Below are 22,215 nucleotides of genomic sequence, written 5' to 3'. Positions count from 1 at the left end.
TGTGGTGTTGGAGGAAAGTTCTGAGAGTGCTTTGGACTGCGAGAAGATCCAACCAGTCCATCCTCCAGGAAATAAAGCCCGACTGCTCACTGGAGGGAAAGATACTAGAGACAAAGTTGAAGTACTTTGGCCACATCATGAGGAGACAGCAAAGCCTAGAGAAGACAATTATGCTGGGGAAAGTGGAAGGCAAAAGGAAGAGGGGCCGACCAAGGGCAAGATGGATGGATGGCATCCTTGAAGTGACCGGACTGACCTTGAGGGAGCTGGGGGTGGTAACGGCCGACAGGGAGCTCTGGCGTGGGCTGGTCCATGAGGTCACGAAGAGTCGGAGACGACTGAACGAATGAACAACAACAATGGCCATATAGCCTGAAAAAACCTACATAGGGACCCACTGGCACTTGATTGTTTGCTATCTGGAATTCAGCTGTTTCTGAGTGGTGTTCTTTATTTACTGCCTTGATTTTGGTATTATTTAATACTAGTTACTAGATTTTTTCTTCATTTTCATGGTTGCTTCCTTTCTGTTGAAATTGTCCACATGCTTGTGGATTTCGATGGCTTTCTTGTGTAGTTTGACATGATGGTTGTCAAAGTGGTCTCAAATAGTATTCTGTGGCCAGGTTGGCTCATCAAGACTCTGCTATGGATGACTTCTCCAGCTGAATTAGTCTGCACTGCCTTTCGTGTTCTTTGTCTGGACTCTGCGTTTGGTGGTCCCTATGTAGACTTGTCCACATGGTATACGGTAGGTTTTTGCAGTGGTGAGAGGATCCCTCTTATCCTTTGCTGAATGTAGCATTTCTTGAATTTTCTTGGTGGGGCTATAGAGTGTGTGTAGGTTATGTTTCTTCATCAGCTTCCCTATGTAGTCAGTGCTTCTTTTGATGTATGGTAAGAACGCTTTTCCTCTAAGTGGACCTTTGTCTATTTTACTGTTGTGGCTTGCCAGCTCTTCTGGCATCTGTCCTAGAATACTCATTGGCTTGTAGAGCCCAGTTAGGCAATTCAGTTCACCTTGGAGGAGGTGGGTTCGCAGATCCAGTTTGTGTGGTCTACCAGGGCTTTGATTGTGCTGCTTTATTTTATGTGTGTGTATATATATACATACACACACACACACACACCCAACCATACAATCATCTTCAAAATTCAGCAGGTTGAGAAACACTGGTTTAATAGCTTCCAAAGAAGGAGCCTCCACCACACTCTCTGCCCTGGAGGTGCTTAGAATGCAGTTTTCCTGTTTCTTGGCAAGGGGTTGGACTTTTTTTTTTTGTCATGTCAGGAGCGACCTGAGAAACTGTAAGCCCCTTCTGGTGTGAGTGAATTGGCCGTCTGCAAGGACGTTGCCCAGGGGAAGCCCGGATGATTTGATGTTTTTTTATCATCCTTGTGGGAGGCTTCTCTCATGTCCCCGCATGAGGAACTGGAGCTGATAGAGGGAGCTCATCCGCCTCTCCCCGGATTCGAACCTGTGATCTGCCGGTCTTCAGTCCTGCCGGCACAGGGCTTTAACCCACTGCACCACCAGGGGCTCCAGGGGTTGGACCGAGGAACCAAAGCAAGGAAATATTGTTGAAGGCTTTTATGGCTGGAAACACTGGGTAGGTTTTTTCGGGCTGTATAGCCATGGTCTAGAGGCATTCTCTCCTGACGTTTCGCCTGCATCTATGGCAAACGTCCTCAGAGGTAGTGAGGGCTGTTATGGCAACAGCACAACAACAGAGAGGAAGCAGGCAGGGACATCTAATTATCTCTCAGCAAAAGTTTGCTCCAGGCACAGTCAGCCCATTGTATGCTAATCAAGGTGGTCAGTTGAAACATTCACACCTAGCTCCAGCAGACAAGAGTCCTTTGTCCCACCCTGGTCATTCCACTGACATATAAACCCCTTTTCCTTAGTTCTGTCACTGAACATTGAGAAAACCAAAGTGCTGTTCCAGCAGTCACCAGCCATCCCCTCCCCAATGCCAGAGATACAACTTAATGGTGTAACTTAGAAAATGTTGCCCATTTCCACTACCTTGGCAGCCACCTCTCCACCAAACATCGACACCGAAATACAACACTGCCTGAGCTCTGCGAGTGCAGCATTTTTCCAAATGAAGCAGAGAGTGTTTGAGGACCGGGACATCCATAGGGATACCAAGGTGCTTGTCTATAAAGCTATTGTCCTCCCAACCCTGTTTTATGCCTGCGAAACGTGGACTGTCTACAGACGTCACATGCAACTCCTGGAACAATTCCATCAGCGCTGCCTCCAGAAAATCCTGCAAATCTCTTGGGAAGACAAGCGGACAAACGTCAGTGTGTTGGAAGAAGCAAAGAACACCAGCATTGAAGCAATGGTCCTCTGCCACCAACTCCGCTGGACCGGCCACGTTGTCCAGATGCCCGTCTCCCAAAGCAGTTGTCTACTCCGAACTCAAGAACGGAAAACGGAATGTTGGTGGGCAGGAAAACAGATTTAAAGATGGGCTCAAAGCCAACCTTAAACTCTGGCATAGACACTGAGAATTGGGAAGCTCTGGCTCTTGACTAGTCCAGCTGGAGGTCAGCTGTGACCAGCAGTGCTGCAGAATTCGAGGAGGCACGAGTGGAGGGTGAAAGAGAGAAACGTGCCAGGAGAAAGGCGCGTCAAGCCAACCCCGACCGGGACCGCCTTCCACCTGGAAACCAATGCCTTCACTGTGGGAGAAGATGCGGGTCAAGAATAGGGCTCCACAGCCACCTACAAACCCACAAAAATAGTCATCAAGGAAGACCATCTTACTCGTCCAACGAGGGATCGCCTAAGTAAGTAAGTAAGTTCCAACAGACCTCACCCTCTGAGGATGCTTGCCATAGATGCAGGCGAAACATCAGGAGAGAATGCCTCTAGACCATGGCCATACAGCCCAAAAAAACCTACAACAACCGAACTCTATGATTCCTCAAATAAGCAGCAAGAACACTCACAAAGCGAGCAGCCGCCTCCATTTTATATCTGCTCTTATTTCCCCCCAACGCGCTGACGTCAGACGCACGTATGCAAATATGGACCCTGAGCAGAAAGGGTGGGCGGAAGGAGGAGAGGGGAGAGAGAGAGCGAAAGGAGGGAGAAAGTTGCCCGGATGTAGGGAGCTCCTCCCTTTTGCTGCCGATCCCTCGCTCGGCGTAGACTCCGCTGCGTTTTCTCCTCCTCCTCCTTCCTTCCCCCTCCCCTCTGGTGAGGTTGCGGGTCAGCGCGAGCCACTGCAGTCAAACCGTCGGCAAACCGCCGCGAGCCCATAACAGCCGCGCGCTCATAACAGCCGCGCACGAGCCGCCCCCCCTTCCTCCTTCCTCTTCCTCCTGAAGGAAGCCGCAGAAAGGAGACGCAGCGCCAGTGAGGGCAGGGAGCGGCGGCGGAGGAGGCTCTCGACACCCACCCGCCACCATGGTAAGGAGAGGGCGCCTCCTTCTGACTAGAAGCAGGCCTCGGAAGGGAAGGGAGAAGAGCGGGGAAGGGACAACAGCGAGGAAGGGACAGAACCCTGCCCGCCCGCCTGCCTTGGGTTAGGCCTTGGGCCTTCCCCCCCTCTCGTCCTCCGCAGTCCCCTTTCCCAGAGTTCCCCACAGGCTTCGTGACGTCCTCCTTTCCACATCCTCCCCCTCCTTTTTTTAATTCTTCTTCACCTCATACTCCCCCCTCCCTTCCCTTTTTCTCTCTTCCTGAGCGGCTTCCCCGCTTTTCCGGGAGTCGCCTTCACCCAGCGGTGACCTCTTCCCCGCAGTGCCCCACCCCTGGCGGGCAGCCCTTCCTGACTTCTCCTCCTTCGCCCACCTCCGCTCTCTCTCTCTCTTTCTCCTCAGGGCTGCTGCACTCCTCCTCCTCCTCTCCATGCAATCCTGCAAATTCGCTCCATCCCACGCAGCCTCTCCTGCGGATTCGCAGCACCCCCTTGCCTCCCCCCCCTCCTTTTCACGTACCTAGGCTCCTACTACGAGCGCATTCCCTCCTCCCAAGTGTTATGTATTCTGCATAACGAGATCATGGTGCTGTTCGGGATCAACTATATAGGCGCTCGATCTGTGGCCCCTTCCACATGGAATACATGGCAGTGTGGACTCACCTAACCCAGTTCAAAGCAGATCTTGTGGGATTCTGGGTTATAGGGCTGTGTGGAAGGGTCCTGAGTCCACACTGCCATATATTCCAGCTCAAAGCAGATCTTGTGGGATTTTCTTCCTTGATATTCTGAGATATAGGGCTGTGTGGAAGGGGCCCTATGAGAATCGTCCCATTTATGATTTGCTGTATGGACCTCTTCACTATTTTTTTCCAGTGTGATTTTGGACCCTCCAGGCAGCCATTTGCCCCAGAATATCAAGGCAGAAAATCCCACAAGATCGGCTTTGAGCTGGAAAGTATGGCAGTGTGGACCCAGGACCCTACCACACAGCCCTATAACCCAGAATATCAAGGCAGAAAATCCCACAAGATCCGCTTTGAACTGGAAAGTATGGCAGTGTGGACTCAGGACCCTTCCACACAGCCTTATAACTCAGAATATCGAGGCAGAAAATCCCACAATATCTGCTTTGAGCTGAAAAGTATGGCAGTGTGGACTCAGGACCCTTCCACACAGCCCTATAACCTAGAATAGCATGGCAGAAAATCCCACAATATCTGCTCTGAACTGGAATATATGGCAGTGTGGACTCAGGACCCTTCCACACAGCCCTATAACCCAGAATATCAAGCCAGAAAATCCCACAAGATCTGCAATGTGGACTTAACCCAGTTCAAAGCAGATATTGTGCGATTTTTCTGCCTTGATATTTTGGGTTAAAAGGCTGTGTGGAAGGGCCCAGGATCTACGCTGTCCTATCTCCCAGGATCTGATCCCAGGTTTTCTATTTTAAACTGGATTATATGAGTCCACTCTGCCAAATAATATCAGCTTTGAACTGGAATATATGGCAGTGTCGACATAAATAACCCAGTTCAAGGCCGATTGTGTGATTTTCTGCCTTGATATCTTGGGTTATAGGGCTGTGTGGAAGGGCTTGGGATCTACGCTATCCTATCCCCAGGATTTGATCCCAGGTTTTCTACTTTAAACTGGATTATATGAGGTCATACTGCCAGATAGTCTGGGATAAAGAGAGAATCCTGGGATATAGGACTCCTCTGGAAGGGCCCTAATGGCCCCTTTTACTCAGCTGAATAAAACCTTTCATTTTCTGTTTTGAACTGGGGTTTGTGGCAGTGTAGACTCAGATAACTCAGTTCAAAGTCAGTTTTGTGGGATTTTCTGCCTTGATATTCTGGGATATAGTGGAAGGGTCCTGGGTCCACACTGTCATATAATCCACTTCAGAGCAGATAATGTGGGAGTTTATTCAACTGCGTGGAAGGGGTGAATGAGAATCTCCCCTCCCCCCTTATGATTTACTGTATAGACCTCTTCGGTATTTTTTCTGTGTGAATTAGAACCCATCCACACAGTCATATAACCCAGAGTATTAAGTCAGATAATCCACAATATCTGTTTTGAACTGGGTAATCTGAGGGCCTTTCCATACAGCCTTATATCCCAGGATATCACATTATCAAAATCCCACATTATCTGAGTGTGGACTCAGATAACCCAGTTTAAAGCAGATATTGTGGGATTTTCTGCTTTGATATCCTGGGATATAAGCCTGTGGAAGGGCCCTGAGTCCACATTGCTATATAATTCAGTTCAATGTGGGATTTTATGCAGCTGTGTGAAAGGGGCTTTAGAATGATGTGTTGCTCATGTGTGTGTTGTGACACTTGTGTTTTGTTATTGTGTCCATTCGTTTCAGACCTGCCACAGCACAGGTATTTATATATATGTATATGTATGTGTGTAAATTTTATTTTGTAGTTTTTCAAAATATCAATCTGTTGTCTATAACAGCCTTAACAGTTGTACATGTGTTGTACGATACATTCCACTTTAATTCAACAGGCTGTTGAGATAAGTCTTATATGCATCCTTTATTATTGTTATGTATATTTATATACCACTTCTTCTCTCCATATGGAGACTCAAAGTGGCTAACAACTAAAAGCATTGCAATAAAACTTAAAATATACAAATGTACAAGCATTAAGACAGTGTTAAACATCATTGAAAGCCTATAAAATCACAGTAGCCCCTGACAATCTTAAAAACCACCTTCTTTGAAAGCCTGTCTGAATAAAAAGGTTTTAGCCTTTTGCCAGAAGGACAGGGAAGGGGCCATTCTGGCTTCCCTGGGCAAGGACTTCTAGAGTCGAGGAGCAGCCACCAAGAAGGAAGGCCCTATCTCTCTTTCACATCCATTGAGCTTTAGATGGAGGTGGGACCGAGAGAAGGGCTTCCTGAAGATCTCTGGGCCCAGGCAGGTTCATACAAGGCGATGTGGTAGGCCAAATAGCCTGGACCTGAACCATCTAGGGCTTTGAAGCTTTAAATATACATGCAAACATATATAATTTCATACAGTTCCACAAAATATCAATCTGTTGTCCATAACAGCCTTGCATTAATCTTATGTACATACTTTTTAAAAATTAGCATTTAATGATTTTTTAAAAATATATTAAAACCACCTGTGTTGGGATTTGAATCCTGGTTTCTGGAGTTGGAGGATGGACTGCACTGTGAGGTTAATGCTACGTTGCCATGACTCAGTGTGCTGAAATCCAGGGAGTTGTAGTTTACAAGGTTTGGGGGCCTTGCCTCCCAAAGTGTTCTGGTGCCCTCCCAAACAACTTCCAGGATTCAAGAGCATAGAGCATGTCAGATAAAGTGGTGTCAACTGCATTAATTCAGTAGTGTAGATAGAATCATAGAGTTGGAAGAGACCTCATGGGCCATCCAGTCCAACCCCCTGCCAAGAAGCAGGAAAATTGCATTCAAAGCACCCCTGACAGATGGCCATCCAGCCTCTGTTTAAAAGCTTCCAAAGGAGGAGCCTCCATCACACTCTGTGGCAGAGAGTTCCACTGCTGAACGGCTCTCACAGTCAGGAAGTTCTTCCTAATGTTCAGATGGAATCTCCTTTCTTGTAGTTTGAAGCCATTCTTTCCACATCCTAGTCTCCAGGGCAGCAGAAAACAAGCTTGCTCCCTCCTCCCTATGACTTCTTCTCACGTATTTTATACATGGCTATGATGTCTCCTCTCAGCCTTCTCTTCTTCAGGCTAAACGTGCCCAGCTCTTTAAGCCACTCCTCATAGGGTTTGTTCTTCAGACCGTTGATCATTTTAGTCTCCCTCGTCTGGACATATTCCAGATGCAGTTGTCTGATTGGTAGTAAATAGAGTGATTACTGGGTAATTCTGGGAAATGTAGCTTTGATAGTCTGTTGCAGAACAAGCAAGTCTTTTAGTATGTTGTGGAATTACACATTTGTTGTGGCATAAACTTTCATCAGAAAAGATTAGCTACGTTACTTTGTTGCATTAAGAAGAACAGACCTGCAGTAACCTAAACTCTGGTGCTCATGTTACTACTGTTTGAGCTTTTGTGAACTGCATAAAAGCTTTTGTATTCAAAAATGTATTCTGAAGTAAATTTCTTAGTCTTCAAGGTTCCACAAGACTATTACTTTTGAAGTTTTTCATTGGATAGGCAAATCTGCAGTCCTCTGCACAATTGTGTTTAGTTAAATCTAATTAAATTCAGTGCGGACAGCTTTTAAGTAAATACCTATAAAATTGTCACATGCCATCCTAAATCTGATTCCATTGACTTTGGCCATGCACATTTATTTGGAAATGAGTCACACATTGTGTCCAGTGAGACCTATTTCTAGGTACATGTGCTTAGAATCTCCTATAGGACTCTGTCTTTCTCAGTAGTTGCCTCAATATTCTCTACTTGTAGCCATTTGAAATTTCACAGTAGTTCTGTAGCTGGTAGTTTTATTTGCTGTTAGTTTTGATTTGTACTCACAAATATTCATATTGAGTTCTGGCCTTAATGCAGCTGTATTCATAAACTTTTTTTTTGGCCCAGTTTCCCCCCAGAATGTCTTGGTATTCAGCTTATTAGATTCTGTGTCTCTTCATTCCTTCTCCTAATTGCATACCTGTTCTTGTTTTCCTTTGTTTTTGTTACATCTTCCATAGATTGCTATAATTAAAACCATGCTATTTTGACACTTACTTTCCTCCTTTTCTACAGAAAATGATTTGTCATAGGGTATTCAATTGTCTTTTTAATATATCTTATATCATAATGATGTTCCTCTTTGCTCCTAATTCATTTAGTTTTTTCTTTCTGTCCATAAAATATTAGAATTATTTCAGCACCTTGATGTTTGTATAACTAGCAGCATAAAACATTACCACTCATTGCAGTATCATCAATAAATCTTAAATATACCTCCTGGTGGCGCAGTGGGTTAAACACTGAGCTGCTAAACTTGTTGACCGAAAGGTTGCAGGTTCGAATCCGGGGAGCGACGTGAGCTTCCGCTGTCAGCCCCAGCTTCTGTCAACCTAGCAATTCAAAAACATGCAAATGTGAGTAGATCAATAGGTACCGCTCCAGCGGGAAGGTAACAGTGCTCCATGTAGTCATGTTTGCGTTGGAGGTGTCTATGGACAACGCTGGCTCTTCGGCTTAGAAATGGAGATGAGCACCACACCCCAGAGTCGGACACTACTGGACTTAAATGTCAGGGGAAAGCCTTTACCTTACCTTTCTACCTCCTCATCCTTGCTTGCTAGTTGGCAGTTCTATTTTTACTTCATTAAATAATTGTCTTTACTCTTCTCCCCATACACCCCTGCACACTCACTCTTTCAAAAATGATATCTTAAGATGGAATTTTTTGTGGTTCAATTTTCTTTTCTACCTTCCCCATAAAAAGCAGCATTTAAAACATATAGTCAAATATATACATTATATGTGCTTGATTATATACTGCACTGGCTCTAAAGGGGTTATTTATTGCATGCATTTGTATTTTTTATGTTTCAACTGGAATGCAACAGTGCACATAGATTTCTGCAGGTGACATGTCTGATAATGCTTTAAGTTACATAAGGTTAAGTGTAAATTGTATAGTTTTGGAAACCAACACAGATTATGATATTTCAAAGAAAGAAGATAAAAAGTATAAAGGAGCTGCTGGGCTAAATATCATGACAATTAAAAATTGCCAATTGTTGTAAAATTTAGTAATATTTCTACTGTAGTATTTTATGTCAACACTAGGGGTGTTTTCTGCATGTTGCTACTGCCAAGAACAACACCCTTTTCCACAAATGCTTGTTAGCTCAAATTATCTGTTATTGTTAAAAAGTCCCCAAACCAAAAGAACTTCATTTGTTGGAACTAGAAAACACTTTTGTACATCTTATGCAATATAGTCTTAGGTTTTTTGTTGTTTTTTTTAAATAGGAAATTCAATTTATAGAATACTATTGTATAACAAGACTGAACAAGACACAATAGTTTTCTATAAATTGGTAATTTAAATTCTGGGGAACAGGCAATTTAAAGACACACTTAACTGTACCTTTGAAATTTGTTATGAATGTAACTTAAAATGAAAAGTATAAATCAACAATAATAACAAAGTTCAGCAGGATCTACTGCTTTTTATTACTAAAAATGGAAAAGCAAATAGTGTGTTAACAGTTGACATAGGGTGACCTCATAATTTTATAGGATTTTCTTAGTGCTATGGCCTATGCAGGGAAGAGTCAAGTGTTTTCACCAGTTCCTTTTGCTCAAATACAGCCTGCAGAATTTGTATTTGTTAGTGACCTCTCATCTAAGTATTAGCCAGGGCTGACCATACTTAATTTCCAAGATAAGACAGGATATTTAGGATATTTAGGCTTCTGAATTGTGTAAGCAAGCATGTAATCAATTCATAGTGCAATCAGATTTGATTCTGAATGAATTTGGTTAGCATTAGGTTATTAGACTTAACACAAATCTCTAGGCAGGTCTTTAGCAAATTGTTAAAGCTGTGTTTAACTGTGTAGTTAATTAAGGATAGTATATTTTGTGAATGCATTTTTCACATTTTATGCAGGCTCATTTGTAATGAGAAACATTTGTGTTGTAAGGTTGTTCTTATAGGATATAATTCTTCATATGAAACTAATATTCAGTTACTGAAAATTATTGATTCAAATGTTAGTGAATATCAGTTTCTAAATCATGACCGTTGTCTGCCAGGATCAAAATGAGGAATCTGAGAGAGGGGCTTCTAACAGATTTCCAGTCCTGCACTTTATAGCAAATACAGACTATATTTAGTAGATAATTTGCATAACACCAGTGCTATTCTTCCACTGAAGACTTGAAAAGACATGAATTCAACTTTTGCAGAATGTTATCCCTGAATATATGAGAACCCTTTTTTGGGAAATAAGCTAGCAATATCTGTTATAGTTCGTTTTCATACATAGATTAGAGATGTGAAACTTGGACAATTTTATCTTCCTGTCTTCCTCCAAGGACTGCATGTATTCATCAAAATGGCCCTAGAATACAATGGGTAATTGTCAAAAATCTAGTTCTGATTTTAAAACACTAGTATATATTACTACAGAACAATGCAAGTTTACCACGTGACATGGTTAAAAGATGAAATGCAGACCTAAAGATTTCTGGGAGAAGCAGTTAATAGTTTTCCTTTAGGAGGACAATTGGGAGGAATTGTTGACTGAGAAGAGAACCAAGGATAATAGTGAAGCCTCTATTTAGGCTGGAAACATACCATAAAAAAGTGTTCTTGCCATACATAAAGGGAACCACTGACCGCATAGGGAAGCTGATGAGGAAACACAACATACAAATTATCTACAGACCCACCAAGAAAATCCAACAAATACTATGTTCAGCAAAGGACAAGAGGGATCCTCTTGTTTCTGCAGGAGTCTACCGTGTATCATGCAGCTGTGGACAAGTCTACATAGGGACCACCAAACGCAGCGCCCAAACACAAATCAAGGAACATGAAAGGCACTGCAGACTACTTCAACCAGAGAAATCAGCCATAGCAGAGCACCTGATGAACCAACCTGGACACAGCATTTCATTTGAGAACACAGCAATGCTGGACGACTCTCACAACCACCATGTCAGACTACACAGAGAAGCCATTGAAATCCACAAGCATGTGGACAATTTCAACAGAAAGGAGGAAACCATGAAAATGAACAAAATCTGGCTACCTGTATTAAAAAACTCAAAAATTGCAACAGCACAACAACAGAGAGGAAGCAGGCAGGGACATCTAATTACCTCTCAACAAAAGTTTGCCCCAGACACAGTCAGGCCATTGTATGCTAATCAAGGTGGTCAGTTGAAACCTTCACACCTAGCTCCAGCAGACAATAGTCCAATAGTTCCAACAGACCTCACTACCTCTGAGGATGCTTGCCATAGATGCAGGCGAAGCGTCAGGAGAGAATGCCTCTAGACCATGGCCACATAGCCCAAAAAAACCCTACAACAACCCAGTGATTCTGGCCATGAAAGCCTTCGACAATACATACCATAGAATAGCATTAAAAGAACTAGAAATGCCCATAAACACTTTCAGGAGACAATTTTTGTAGAGCATGAATAAGTGGAACTATAGATACTGAGTTCATGAATAAGGGGCTGTGCTGTATATCGAAATCCAGTCTTCTGCTGTGTTATTTGAAAAGTCTGCCGTTTTGGAAAGTAGGTTTATAGTTGAAAATATTGGTGGATCTTTTTACTTGGCAAAATTAGTAGGGGTTCATTGGTATGAAGTGGGTCAGAATTTTGGTTCTAGTTAGTTTTGTAAACAAAATGAGTATTCTCTTAGTGGTTCCTACATCAAAAATATTTTCCAAGATAGGCACATATGTCTGCTTAAAATATTAGAACTGAAACGAGTTAGTGCACGATTCCATGTTTCACCTCTTTATGGTTCCCAGAATCCCATGACTGTTGGTTTCCTTTTGAGATTTCACTGCATTTAAAAAGATTTCAAAGAGCTGCTTATAGAAATGTAGATAATATTAATGTTGCAAAGTTCTGTTTGTAGAATTTTGCACAATCTTTCTATAGAAGCCATTATGATGCTGTAGAATGGAACTGTGCTTATTCTAAAGCAGAGCAAAATGCTGCCTGGGGAGAGAAAGCGAAGTTGGTTAAATACAGTGGAGTACAACTTTAAAATGCTTTCAATGTAACAATCCATAGGTTCGTATGCTAAAGTGCTCATACCCTGTTCTTTGGTAAGTAGCCTTATTGGGTTAGCACCCAGGTTTGACCTTGAAGAAGTGGCAGGTTTCCAAAAATCACACCTATAGCATTGTAAGTAAAATGGGGTTTGTGAATCATTCGTGATGACACTAGTCTTACAAGTTGCTTAGGCTACCTTGGGCAGCATCACAGATATTTTTTAATGCAGCATAAGACAAAGAGGATTTTTCTTTTGTGAGGGCATGGAGATCTTTCTGCTTATAGAAGGTTTTGAAGTACTAGCTTACATTTTGCTTTTTTGCCTATATATTAAATGTATTTTTTTCGTTGGGCTAGCAGAACTTTCTTAAACAGTACCTAACACCCTGTTGAAAATTGATTGGAATGGGATGAGTCTTTCCATGTAGAAAAAAGAGCAGAAATATGCAGGACTGTAGTTCTCTTCGGCTAGTGCTCATAATGGGAAAGTATTGTTTCCCATTATGCTTGAGCACACCATTGCGAGGGTACATGTTGTGTACATTTCTGTTTCTTTGTTTTTATAATTTTTCTGCCAGAGGAAGTTTTTCAGGCCCTGAGGTTCCGTCCAAGCCTTTTGTGGTGTTTCCTATGTTAATAATGTATTTTATTGAGCAATGTTGTGTACTTCTGAAATATAATTCTGAAACTACTCAAGTGAACATGTCTTTAAAAAATTTAATGATAATTTTAAATATTTCAATCTATCACAGGGTCTGCCTCTCCTTGTGTTGTCTGATTGGTTTATTTAATTACCCTCTCCTTTGCATACCTCCTTTATGTAATATCCTATGTATGTAGTTGGAGCTGGAAACATACCATCCTCTGATTCTTTATAGATGCTCATTAAGAAATATTATTTCTATTGGAGATTAAATGATTCACTTCTGCATAATGAAAAAATATTGTGAAAATGAAGAAACATCCAAAAGTCTTGAAATAATTTGAGTAAAGATACAGGCATCAAAATTGTCTAGGATTCCAGTAAGGCAGTTATGAGAGACATTTTAATACAACAAAATGTTGTATTAAAAACAAGACAACAAAGATTGCAAAAAACATACAATGAAGCAAGGAAGAAAGGCGAGAAGGTAATTGTGATGCCGATGAATTTAAATTTGTTGAAAAAGAATCTATAAAAAGAATCTTACAAAAGCAACTAACAATCGCAATGACTGCAGAACTACAAAATATATGGGGAATATGCTGAGCAAATCTACTTTGAATCAGCTAACAATTCTGCTTAAAATCCAGCCAACGTATACATTAAGAAAAGATAGAAAAGTGAAATTAATTTTAAAGACAAGAGGTGGACAAAAGATGGCGACCGAGTCTGAAACAACATTTGGAAAGAAAAAATATCAATAGACAAAGTGAGAAAGAATCTAAAATATCAAAGTTGCAGTTAATCAAAGAAAGAAGTTAAATTTATCTATTTAAATGGAAGAAATAGTTGAGGCCTTTAAGAAGATTAAGACAGGAAAACTTCAAATCCAGATGCCGTAGCACCTATATACGCATTATGAAGTATTGGGAGATTTATTACTTTTGGGGAACTATGATTTTTCTACTAAAAAGGTTTCCGCTTTAGTAGAAAGAATGAAGATGGTGTGACAAGATGAGATACATGAAGATCAGAGAAAATTTGTGGCTAATATAATAAAAGAAAAATGTGTCATAGATATATTGGCGATTCTGAGTAGCAAGCGACTCTTATCCCTTTGGATGCTGAGAATTTGATTGACAGTTTGAGCTGTGCTTTCATGTTGAAGGTCCTTGGAATATTGGTCTTTGGTGAAATTTTTACAAAATAGATAAACTTTGTGGAGCTACCACAAAGTCTTGTGACATTCTGAGAGGAACAAAACAAGGTTACTCCATATCACCATTACTGTTTATATTTATTTTAGAAGTTTTGTATAGAGCTATAAGGAATGAGAATAAAACATTGGGACATAAAAGGGTCGGTGTGTAAGTTGATGGCCTATGCAGATGTTTTAATTATCTTTTTGGAAGAGTTGTTTGATTATCTAATGTAGACTCTAGAAGAATCCAGTTAGTGTGACTGGACTGACAGTAACTATAAAAACAGGATGCTGACCTGAAATAAGACACAAGTTGATTAGATTTTTTTCTAAAATATATAAAAGAATATCTATTGCTTATTGGATATGCCGAGACAAATGAAAAGTGTGTACCTTTTTCCATACATGGTGGACTTGTGGGTGAACAATGAGAGGTGGGGTTGGATAAATCAATGAATATAAAACTGTAGTTGTAGCCAGAACTTTATACGTTGAAACTGTCAGTCAGTAGTTCTCAACCTGTTGGTCCCCAGGTGTTTTGGCCTACAACTCCCAGAAATCCCAGCCAGTTTATCTGCTGTTAGGATTTCTGGGAGTTGAAGGCCAAAACATCTGGGGATCCACGGGTTGCAAACCACTATGTTAGATGATCAGCATGAAAAGCCGCATTGAAATGTTTTGCAATATATAATTAACAATGGTACAAAAGTGGAAAGAAAGAGATCCCATCACATCAATAAAAGATTAGCTGCTGAAGATGTATGATAGAGCTGAAATGGACAGATTGACAAACTTAATTAAGGACAACACAATAGATAAATTCAAGCAGAATTTGGGACATACTTGGCATTAAATTAGAGTGAATTGTTATGTAGAAGTTAGCACATATTGCCTATTAAATATCAAAGAAAATGTAGTTGTATAAGCGAAGGCAGGTTAAAGGCACAAATAGCACCATCAGTTGGGGTTTGGAAGCCAAACCCTATTTATCCTGGCTTGTTTGGGAACTTTTGATCTACTATACTCCTATTGATGCAGCCTAGAATTGCATTTAGTTTTTAGCTGCTGCATCATACCGTTCACTCAGGTTCAGCTTATGGTCTACTAGGACTCCTGGATCCCTTTTATGTTTACTATTTTCAAGTCGGGTATTCTAACTCCTCAGTTATTAACTGTTATTAACAGTTATTATATAGAAGCCTACCTGTAGGTGCCTTGTTGACTTAAACATACCTATGCAATTAATTTACTGATTTGCTGGTAAACTAAAAGACTTAACAAGTTTTGACCTTTCTGCTTGATTTTAAGCTTCCATACAAAGTGAACAAAACCAATTGCATGTAAATGGACAAGAGGCTATATTATGGGGGGAAAACATGATACGAGTCTTGATGTGTTATGTACTTGTTGTGGATTGTTTTAATTGTGATAACTGTTTTTAACTATGGTTTTGTATATTATGTGTAAAGTGTATAGGCATCGAATTGTGCCTTTTTTTTGTAAGCCGCCCTGAGTCCTCCCTTGGGCGTTGAGAAGGGAGGGGTAAAAGTACCGGTAATAAAATACATGATTTACTTGAAGAAAATTGATACTTAGATTTGGCAGCAAGATTATTCATTTCTTAAAATGTTTGTACCTGTATGGAATTTTGGGAGGATGCTGGTGAAAATCTGTGCAGGTTGAGTGTGGTTGGATTTCCACATTTGGAATGACCTTATTGACACAAAGGCTTGTGAGGACGTCAATCTAAAGTTCACTTGAGAGTTTGGAACTGGTACTGTTGTTCTTTTGATCAGTGTAAATGCTTTGGGGGCTGGGAGTATAGTGGCAAAGCCGGATGGAACTTGAATTGAAACAAGAGTATTTTATCTTAAATATTAAATAAAATAATGGCAAATCTGTATTAGGAAGAAGGGAGTATTCAGAAACCACCCATTGCACTTGAAAGTATATTTTGATAAGTGATGAAAATCTTAGATTTATATCTGGGGATTTATATACTCTTAGTTCTCAGATTTGTTATTTAGTTACAGTTGTTCTTTTTTGCATGCAATATAAAATTTCAGAGATGTGGGAGTGCAATATTATTCCTAGTGGTACCTTTCACAGATCTTACCAAATTGTAATCTGTAAGTATGATTGTTCTGTGATTATTACTGGTTTTGTTTAAAGAAGCAAGTTTGAGACCTAGAGTTCCTACTGGGATAGACTCCTGAAGACTTTTAATTTCCTTCATATTTTGAATGATGTATGATAATATTTTATTACTATTTTGTCTTCTGATATTTTATATTTTGTATAGTTATATTTAATAAGAAAGAATGAAAAACTGTGTTTGATAGACCAAAGGTGCATCCTAACCTAGAATTGTGTTCTTCAGTGGCAAATTTGATGGCTGTGAGAATCCTTTAAGCAGGGCTTGAGTACAGGAGAACTTTCCTCCTTTTGTTCCTCAGCAGGCGATACAGCAGTGCATCCTGCTCCTAATGCTGCAAGGAGTACATAGTTGTCATCTTTAGGGGACCTTCCGTGTTGTTGAGGTTTAAATTATATGTCAATTGGCATACAAGGTTAAACAAGCTAAAGACTGGATGTTAATTCAAGCAGATCAGTTGGCTTTCTTGCAGTTTACCTAATGTACCTTTGTAATTATCTGAAATCATGACTCTAAATCTTCATTTCATGGTCCATTCTCATGTTTTTTTTCCTTTAGAAAGGATATAAAATGCTATTTTGTAGTGGATTTGTCTTTTTCATGAACGATCCTATCCACAAAGTTTGTGAACTGGTCTTTAGTTTTATAATCATAGGAGTATCATATAATATCTGAGTATATATTTATGACTAAGCAGTATGTAAAATCTCCATGGAATGGTGTAGAAGAAAGAAGATGGATCCTTAGTGGTTGATATAGAAAGGAGATGCAGAAAAGATGGGGCAGTGTATGATGACTGCAGTGGGTGACTCAAGCGATTGCTGCGTGAAGGATTTGCTATGCACTTTTAGGCTTAAGAAATTTAACTATCTCTGGCAATCATGTTCACAATCCAAGGAAATCACATGAACATATTGCACAGAATTACACACTTATATTTTTGACATTTTCATTGAAACAGCTCAGGATTCTGGAGGGGCAAACTGGTGGTTTTAAAAGATTTTCTACAGGATTGTGCAGTTGGATCACATTTAATTTGAATATGAAATTAATCAGTGATTTTATATAGTATTTTTAAAATTTTGTAAAGTTGGAACTGAATTCTTAAAAGATGAAGCATTGTTGCTTTATGAATTTTTGTTAACATTTTAGAAGTTGCTGTTTTTTCCCCATTACCTCACACCCAGTGTGTTTGGAGCCCTTTATGTACATGGAAGATACCAGATATGAAGAACAGGCTAGTGCTATATAATGTTCAGGTCTGTCAGTTGAATTTGCCTGCAGTTCTAAAACCTTCTGTTAGTTGAGTCTATTTTAATTTTTGACTTACTTCTAGTGAAGTAATAGATTGCTTTGCAAAATAATGCATCTTTCATGCTTTTAGCATAATTAAACAGTGATCCAACATTTCCAAAACAGTGATTTCCAAGAAACTCTTGCAGTAATTGTAATCATTCTAAAAATTCTACAAGGCTCTTTCCTAAAGTGATTTCATCCCGTTGACTCTATTCTCTTCCAGTATGAAGCAAGAGTGGATAACTATCTGGCATTGGGAGCTGCATTGATTCTCCATGAAGCTTTGATGACTTGTATCTACTCAGTTTAAAATTTTGTTTTGTAATTTAGTTTAATTTTGCCCATTGCCCCATATCCCGTAGGAAATTTGGGAGCAATTTTGTCTTGTTTTCCATTTTTTAAAGCAGGACAAGACCTTTTTTTAAATCAGAAGCCAACTATGGGAAAAGTTTTATTTTTGGCTAAGAGCTTTCCTTTCTGTCTCCTTGTCCTAAATGAAGGAAGCTGGGAGGATTCAACAAGTCTGAAGTAGCTTTGGGTGCTGCATGTAACCATTGTGTTGCACGAGTCCCACTCTGGTTATATGGAAATCATAGGCACAGTGTTGGATAGGTATTCCTCCGTCTCTGTGCGTATACTTACTTCACTGTGACTGATGGAGCTTTGTTTGTGAAATGAAGTAATTTCACTTGGTGGGAATGAAAAATAGTAACATGCCCACAAAAAAGTGAATGGTAAATAAATAAATAAATAAATAGTAAATTAATTGGTAAATGCTAATTTGAACCACCTTTCAAAAATCCTGATTTTATTGATTACATATAGCTTGTGTATGACTGAAATTGGTCTTGAATGTGTATGATGTAAGTAAATGACATGTGAAATGGCTTGAGCATCCTCTGCTTTTTATGTTTCCTTAAGGAGAGAGGTGAAAAAAATGAGTTTTCTTCTAGTTTAAAAATACAAATCGGATAAACAATTACACTAAAAGAAATGATAGGTTTCTATGGGAATATCTTTTTTAAATGAAGACAAACAAATATAAGTTTTCATGTACCATAATAAAATTGTTGGATGTTTTTTAGATTCTGCATGATTCATATTGGTTATTTGAAAAAAATATGTTCTCACATTTTATATGCACAAAAAAGAACATAGAATCAAGATTTTTCATGGGGAAAATGGTTGCTTTGAGGAGGATAATATCTGGAATTATGTTTTTATCCTTTGTTCTGATTTGAGGATTTTCACTACATCCTTGCACAGACCACAGGTGATAAAGTCATACATCCTCAGCATTTAATTTAATCTTGTGGTGGAATTGGATGGTAATGAATTAAACTAGATGTACAGTACAGGCAGTCCCTGAGTTACAAACATCTGACATATATGACTCATAGTTAAGAACGAGGCTGAGGCAACAGGATGTGATAGAAAGGAAATTCATTTCTGAAAGAGTTATCGGGGGGGGGGGGGGGGTGAGCTGTCTCCACTGAAGCTTTATCACCAATCCTTATTTCAACAAGCCATTTCCCCCCAAATCCAATTATTACAAGGACAGAAAGTGATATGAAATCTTCTGAATTGTCACACAGCAAAACAAACACCCTTTTGTATGCTATCGAAAGCTCTCTCTCTCTCTCTCTCTCTCTCTATATATATATATATATATGTACACACATACAAACACGACTGGAGTTACACTTAAAATATACTTGTTTCGACTTACAAACAAAATCAACTTAAGAATAAATCTACCAAACCAATCTTGTTCGTAATTTGGGAACTGCCTGTACTTGGAATCCGTAATCCTTTGCAGAAAGAAAAAGCTGATTCTCCAATTTCAGCTGCACCTGTGGAGAAATCATGGGGAAGATAGTTTTGAAGACTGTTAAAAAGAAGGGAAGTTGGCAAAAACAAATCAGTAGAAAGCAACCTAGTCTTGTAGAAAAATTTTCCGCTTTTATGAAAAGTTGTTCAGCAAATGTATACAGTCCAGCTGTTTGTAGACTTAGATAAAGTTTTCCCCCTGACATTAAGTCCATTCGTGTCTGACTGGGGGTTGTGCTCATCTCCATTTGAAAGCCAAGGAGCCGGTGTTGTCCATAGACACCTCCAAGGTCATGTGGACAACATAACTGCGCGGCGCGCCATTACTATAACAGGTACCCACCGGAGCGGTACCTGTTGATATACTCACATTTGCATGTTTTCAAACTTCTAGGTTGGTAGAAGCTGGGGCAAACAGCGGGAGCTCACGCTGCTCCCTGGATTTGAATCCGCGAAATTTCGGTTAGCAAGTTAAACAGCTCAGCACTTTAACCCACTGCACCACTGGGAGATTGTTTGTAGACTTACCTGTATAGATGTTTCCCTCCAATAATACATTGATCTTGATCATCCTTTTTTTTATAGTGCTATGCATATTATTGACCACCAATATTTCAGAACAATTTCATATTGTGTGCCCAATTATATTGTATTGATGTGCACTTTGACTACTTATGTTCATTACTATTAGGCACCATATGTTTCTTTGCAGGAACAGTGTTCTAGTCTTATTAACCTTTCAGACTTTGTGTAATTTAGTGCCATCTTTGCAAGACTATTATGGATTTATTGAAAAACTCAAATAAAAACTCAGTCTTCTGTACTTGCTTCCACAAGTCTTTGTCAGTTAATGCAATTTTTCTATTGATTAGCAGGATTAATTCATTTAGATGTTTGGATCTGCAGCAGTTTATACAACCCAAAAGTTCTCTCTCAGTGATATATATCTTTTTTCAATGAATGTTCAGCAACTTTTACTGTGAACCTTCTGATACATTCTGTGTAATTCGAAGATGCTGTAATGAAAGTACCCTTCTCATTGTGTACATTCTCTAAAGTTATCTGATAATACATAAAATCTTCACTAGTCCATGTCTCTTCATCCAGTTGAGTGCAATGACTAAATTATTTTTTATTCTAAATTAAGCTTTGAAAGGCAAAAAAACAAAAGCAAAAAAACAAACTCCGGAGTTTAGTTGATTATAGTGGATGTCTCTGTACTCAAAATATTTACACATTTACGGGGTTTTTTTTTTTTTTTTTGGAAAAGTTGAGAATTAACAGTTTGGTTTAAGGTCTTATTCTTGGATACAACTTGAAAGTAAAAGGTATGTTAAAGAATGGTTGACATGTTGTACGGCTTCTGACATGTGCAATGCACTGAAATCTCACCGTTGTCAATATCCATTGTCAAGGGTTCATCTTGTTAGGAAATCTTGTAGTATTGTTGAAACATTTTTATATCTCTATTTCAAGTTGAACAAAACTTTATATGAGACTTTTTCTTGAGATTTAACACGCTCAAGACCAATTATTCAGATCTAATGGGAATGGTTGGGAGTTGTAACAATTCCCTACATGCACAAAAGTCCTTCTGTGAATAGAAGAGCCTTTCATTCCATAGAATTTCACAATACATGGAAGAGCAAGACAATATTTTTACCAATTCTCCCTCTTCTTCTGCAGTTTCCAGCATCAGACTCCATTTTCTTTTGTAGAATTTCCACTTCTTGGAAAGCTTTCAATTAGCATATTCAGTCTCTCTATCTGTTTCTCTCTTTCTGTAAATTTTATATGAATGAAACTCCCAGTCATAGGATCTATCCATGTCTTACAGTTAGGATGCTTCTAATTGCTATTCTTAAAATTGTCACCAGAGAATTCTTCGGCTATTAATTTGATTCAATCGACTGAATTATAGGAAAGTTTGAGGAAGGGAAAATAATACTTATAGACAATCATTCTTGTATTAAAACAAAAGCTATTACAAATATTTTCTTAAGAGTAATGGGGATTGTATTCTGCAAATTCATATTTTTTTTTTAGAAATAGGTTTAAAACATATGAATGCTCAAGTCCTATTGTATACAGTGGTGTTGTAAAATGGTGCCCGTTAAAGAAAATGGCAAAATCCAGGTTTTTTTTTTTTTGTTCTTTTGAAAATATTTTCAAAGAATGGATGATTGAGTCTGGGCATCAAATATGTGGATACAGCTATAATTCAAAGCATGTTCCACTTATATAGATGTAGTATTGACTACATAGAGCACCATAAAAATTGTGTACTATTCATTGGTTTACATGAATAATTAGCTTATTTGACATCACTTATACTTTCAAAAATTTTCAAGTGGCATTGAAAGGTCTATTGAGCTCTATCTTAAGAAAGGTGGTGTCACAGTAAATTATACTAGCAAGTCAATATGATACAATAGTGAGAGAAAGAATAAGCTTTGAATATATACAAAATTAGGAACCATTAGGTTTTTATATTCACATGTCTTATATTTTATAAAAAGGGAGTTTTAACATATTTATTATGTTACGTCTGCAGCAGCAACGCCAGGCAGGTCCAACACCAATACCAGGCAGGTCCAACATCAGCAGCAGCCAGCAACCGCAGCATTTCTCAGTGAGTTAAATAAAATTAGAAGTAGTTCATTCGTTTTATTTTATGAGTTCCCTCCCCCCCAAAACAACCTGGTGAAGTAGACTATCTTACAAATGAAGAGCTGAGGCTAAGCGAGGTTTGTGTAGAGATTTGCACAATCACATTTGCAAATCAGCACAATGTCTTGGCATTTCTGAATACAGTACAAGAAATAAGTGTAGAACAGTCCCAGGGAAGCACTCAACAAAATGATATGAACAAAAGGCAATCAGAAGAACATAGAGTAAAGTAACACTTAAAACCATT

The 22,215-nt window shown here is 39.4% G+C and overlaps 1 protein-coding gene across 1 annotated transcript in view; it reads left to right on the top strand.

The window, feature by feature from the left end:
* The first annotated feature begins 3,112 nt into the window (after window positions 1-3,112).
* PPP3R1 (protein phosphatase 3 regulatory subunit B, alpha) overlaps window positions 3,113-22,215 on the top strand; it is a 45,956-nt gene continuing 26,853 nt past the window's right edge. Inside the window, exon 1 of the mRNA XM_060784223.2 lies at window positions 3,113-3,427. Coding sequence (XP_060640206.1) covers window positions 3,425-3,427 — 3 coding nt within the window. The 5' untranslated portion in view covers window positions 3,113-3,424. The remainder of the gene's footprint in view (window positions 3,428-22,215) is intronic.

The sequence above is a fragment of the Anolis sagrei genome, chromosome 1 (assembly GCF_037176765.1).
Source record: "Anolis sagrei isolate rAnoSag1 chromosome 1, rAnoSag1.mat, whole genome shotgun sequence".
In the NCBI taxonomy this organism is placed as follows: domain Eukaryota; kingdom Metazoa; phylum Chordata; class Lepidosauria; order Squamata; family Dactyloidae; genus Anolis; species Anolis sagrei.
The sequence above is the reverse complement of the archived record's forward strand: the minus strand, read 5'-3'. Positions and strand labels throughout refer to the sequence as shown.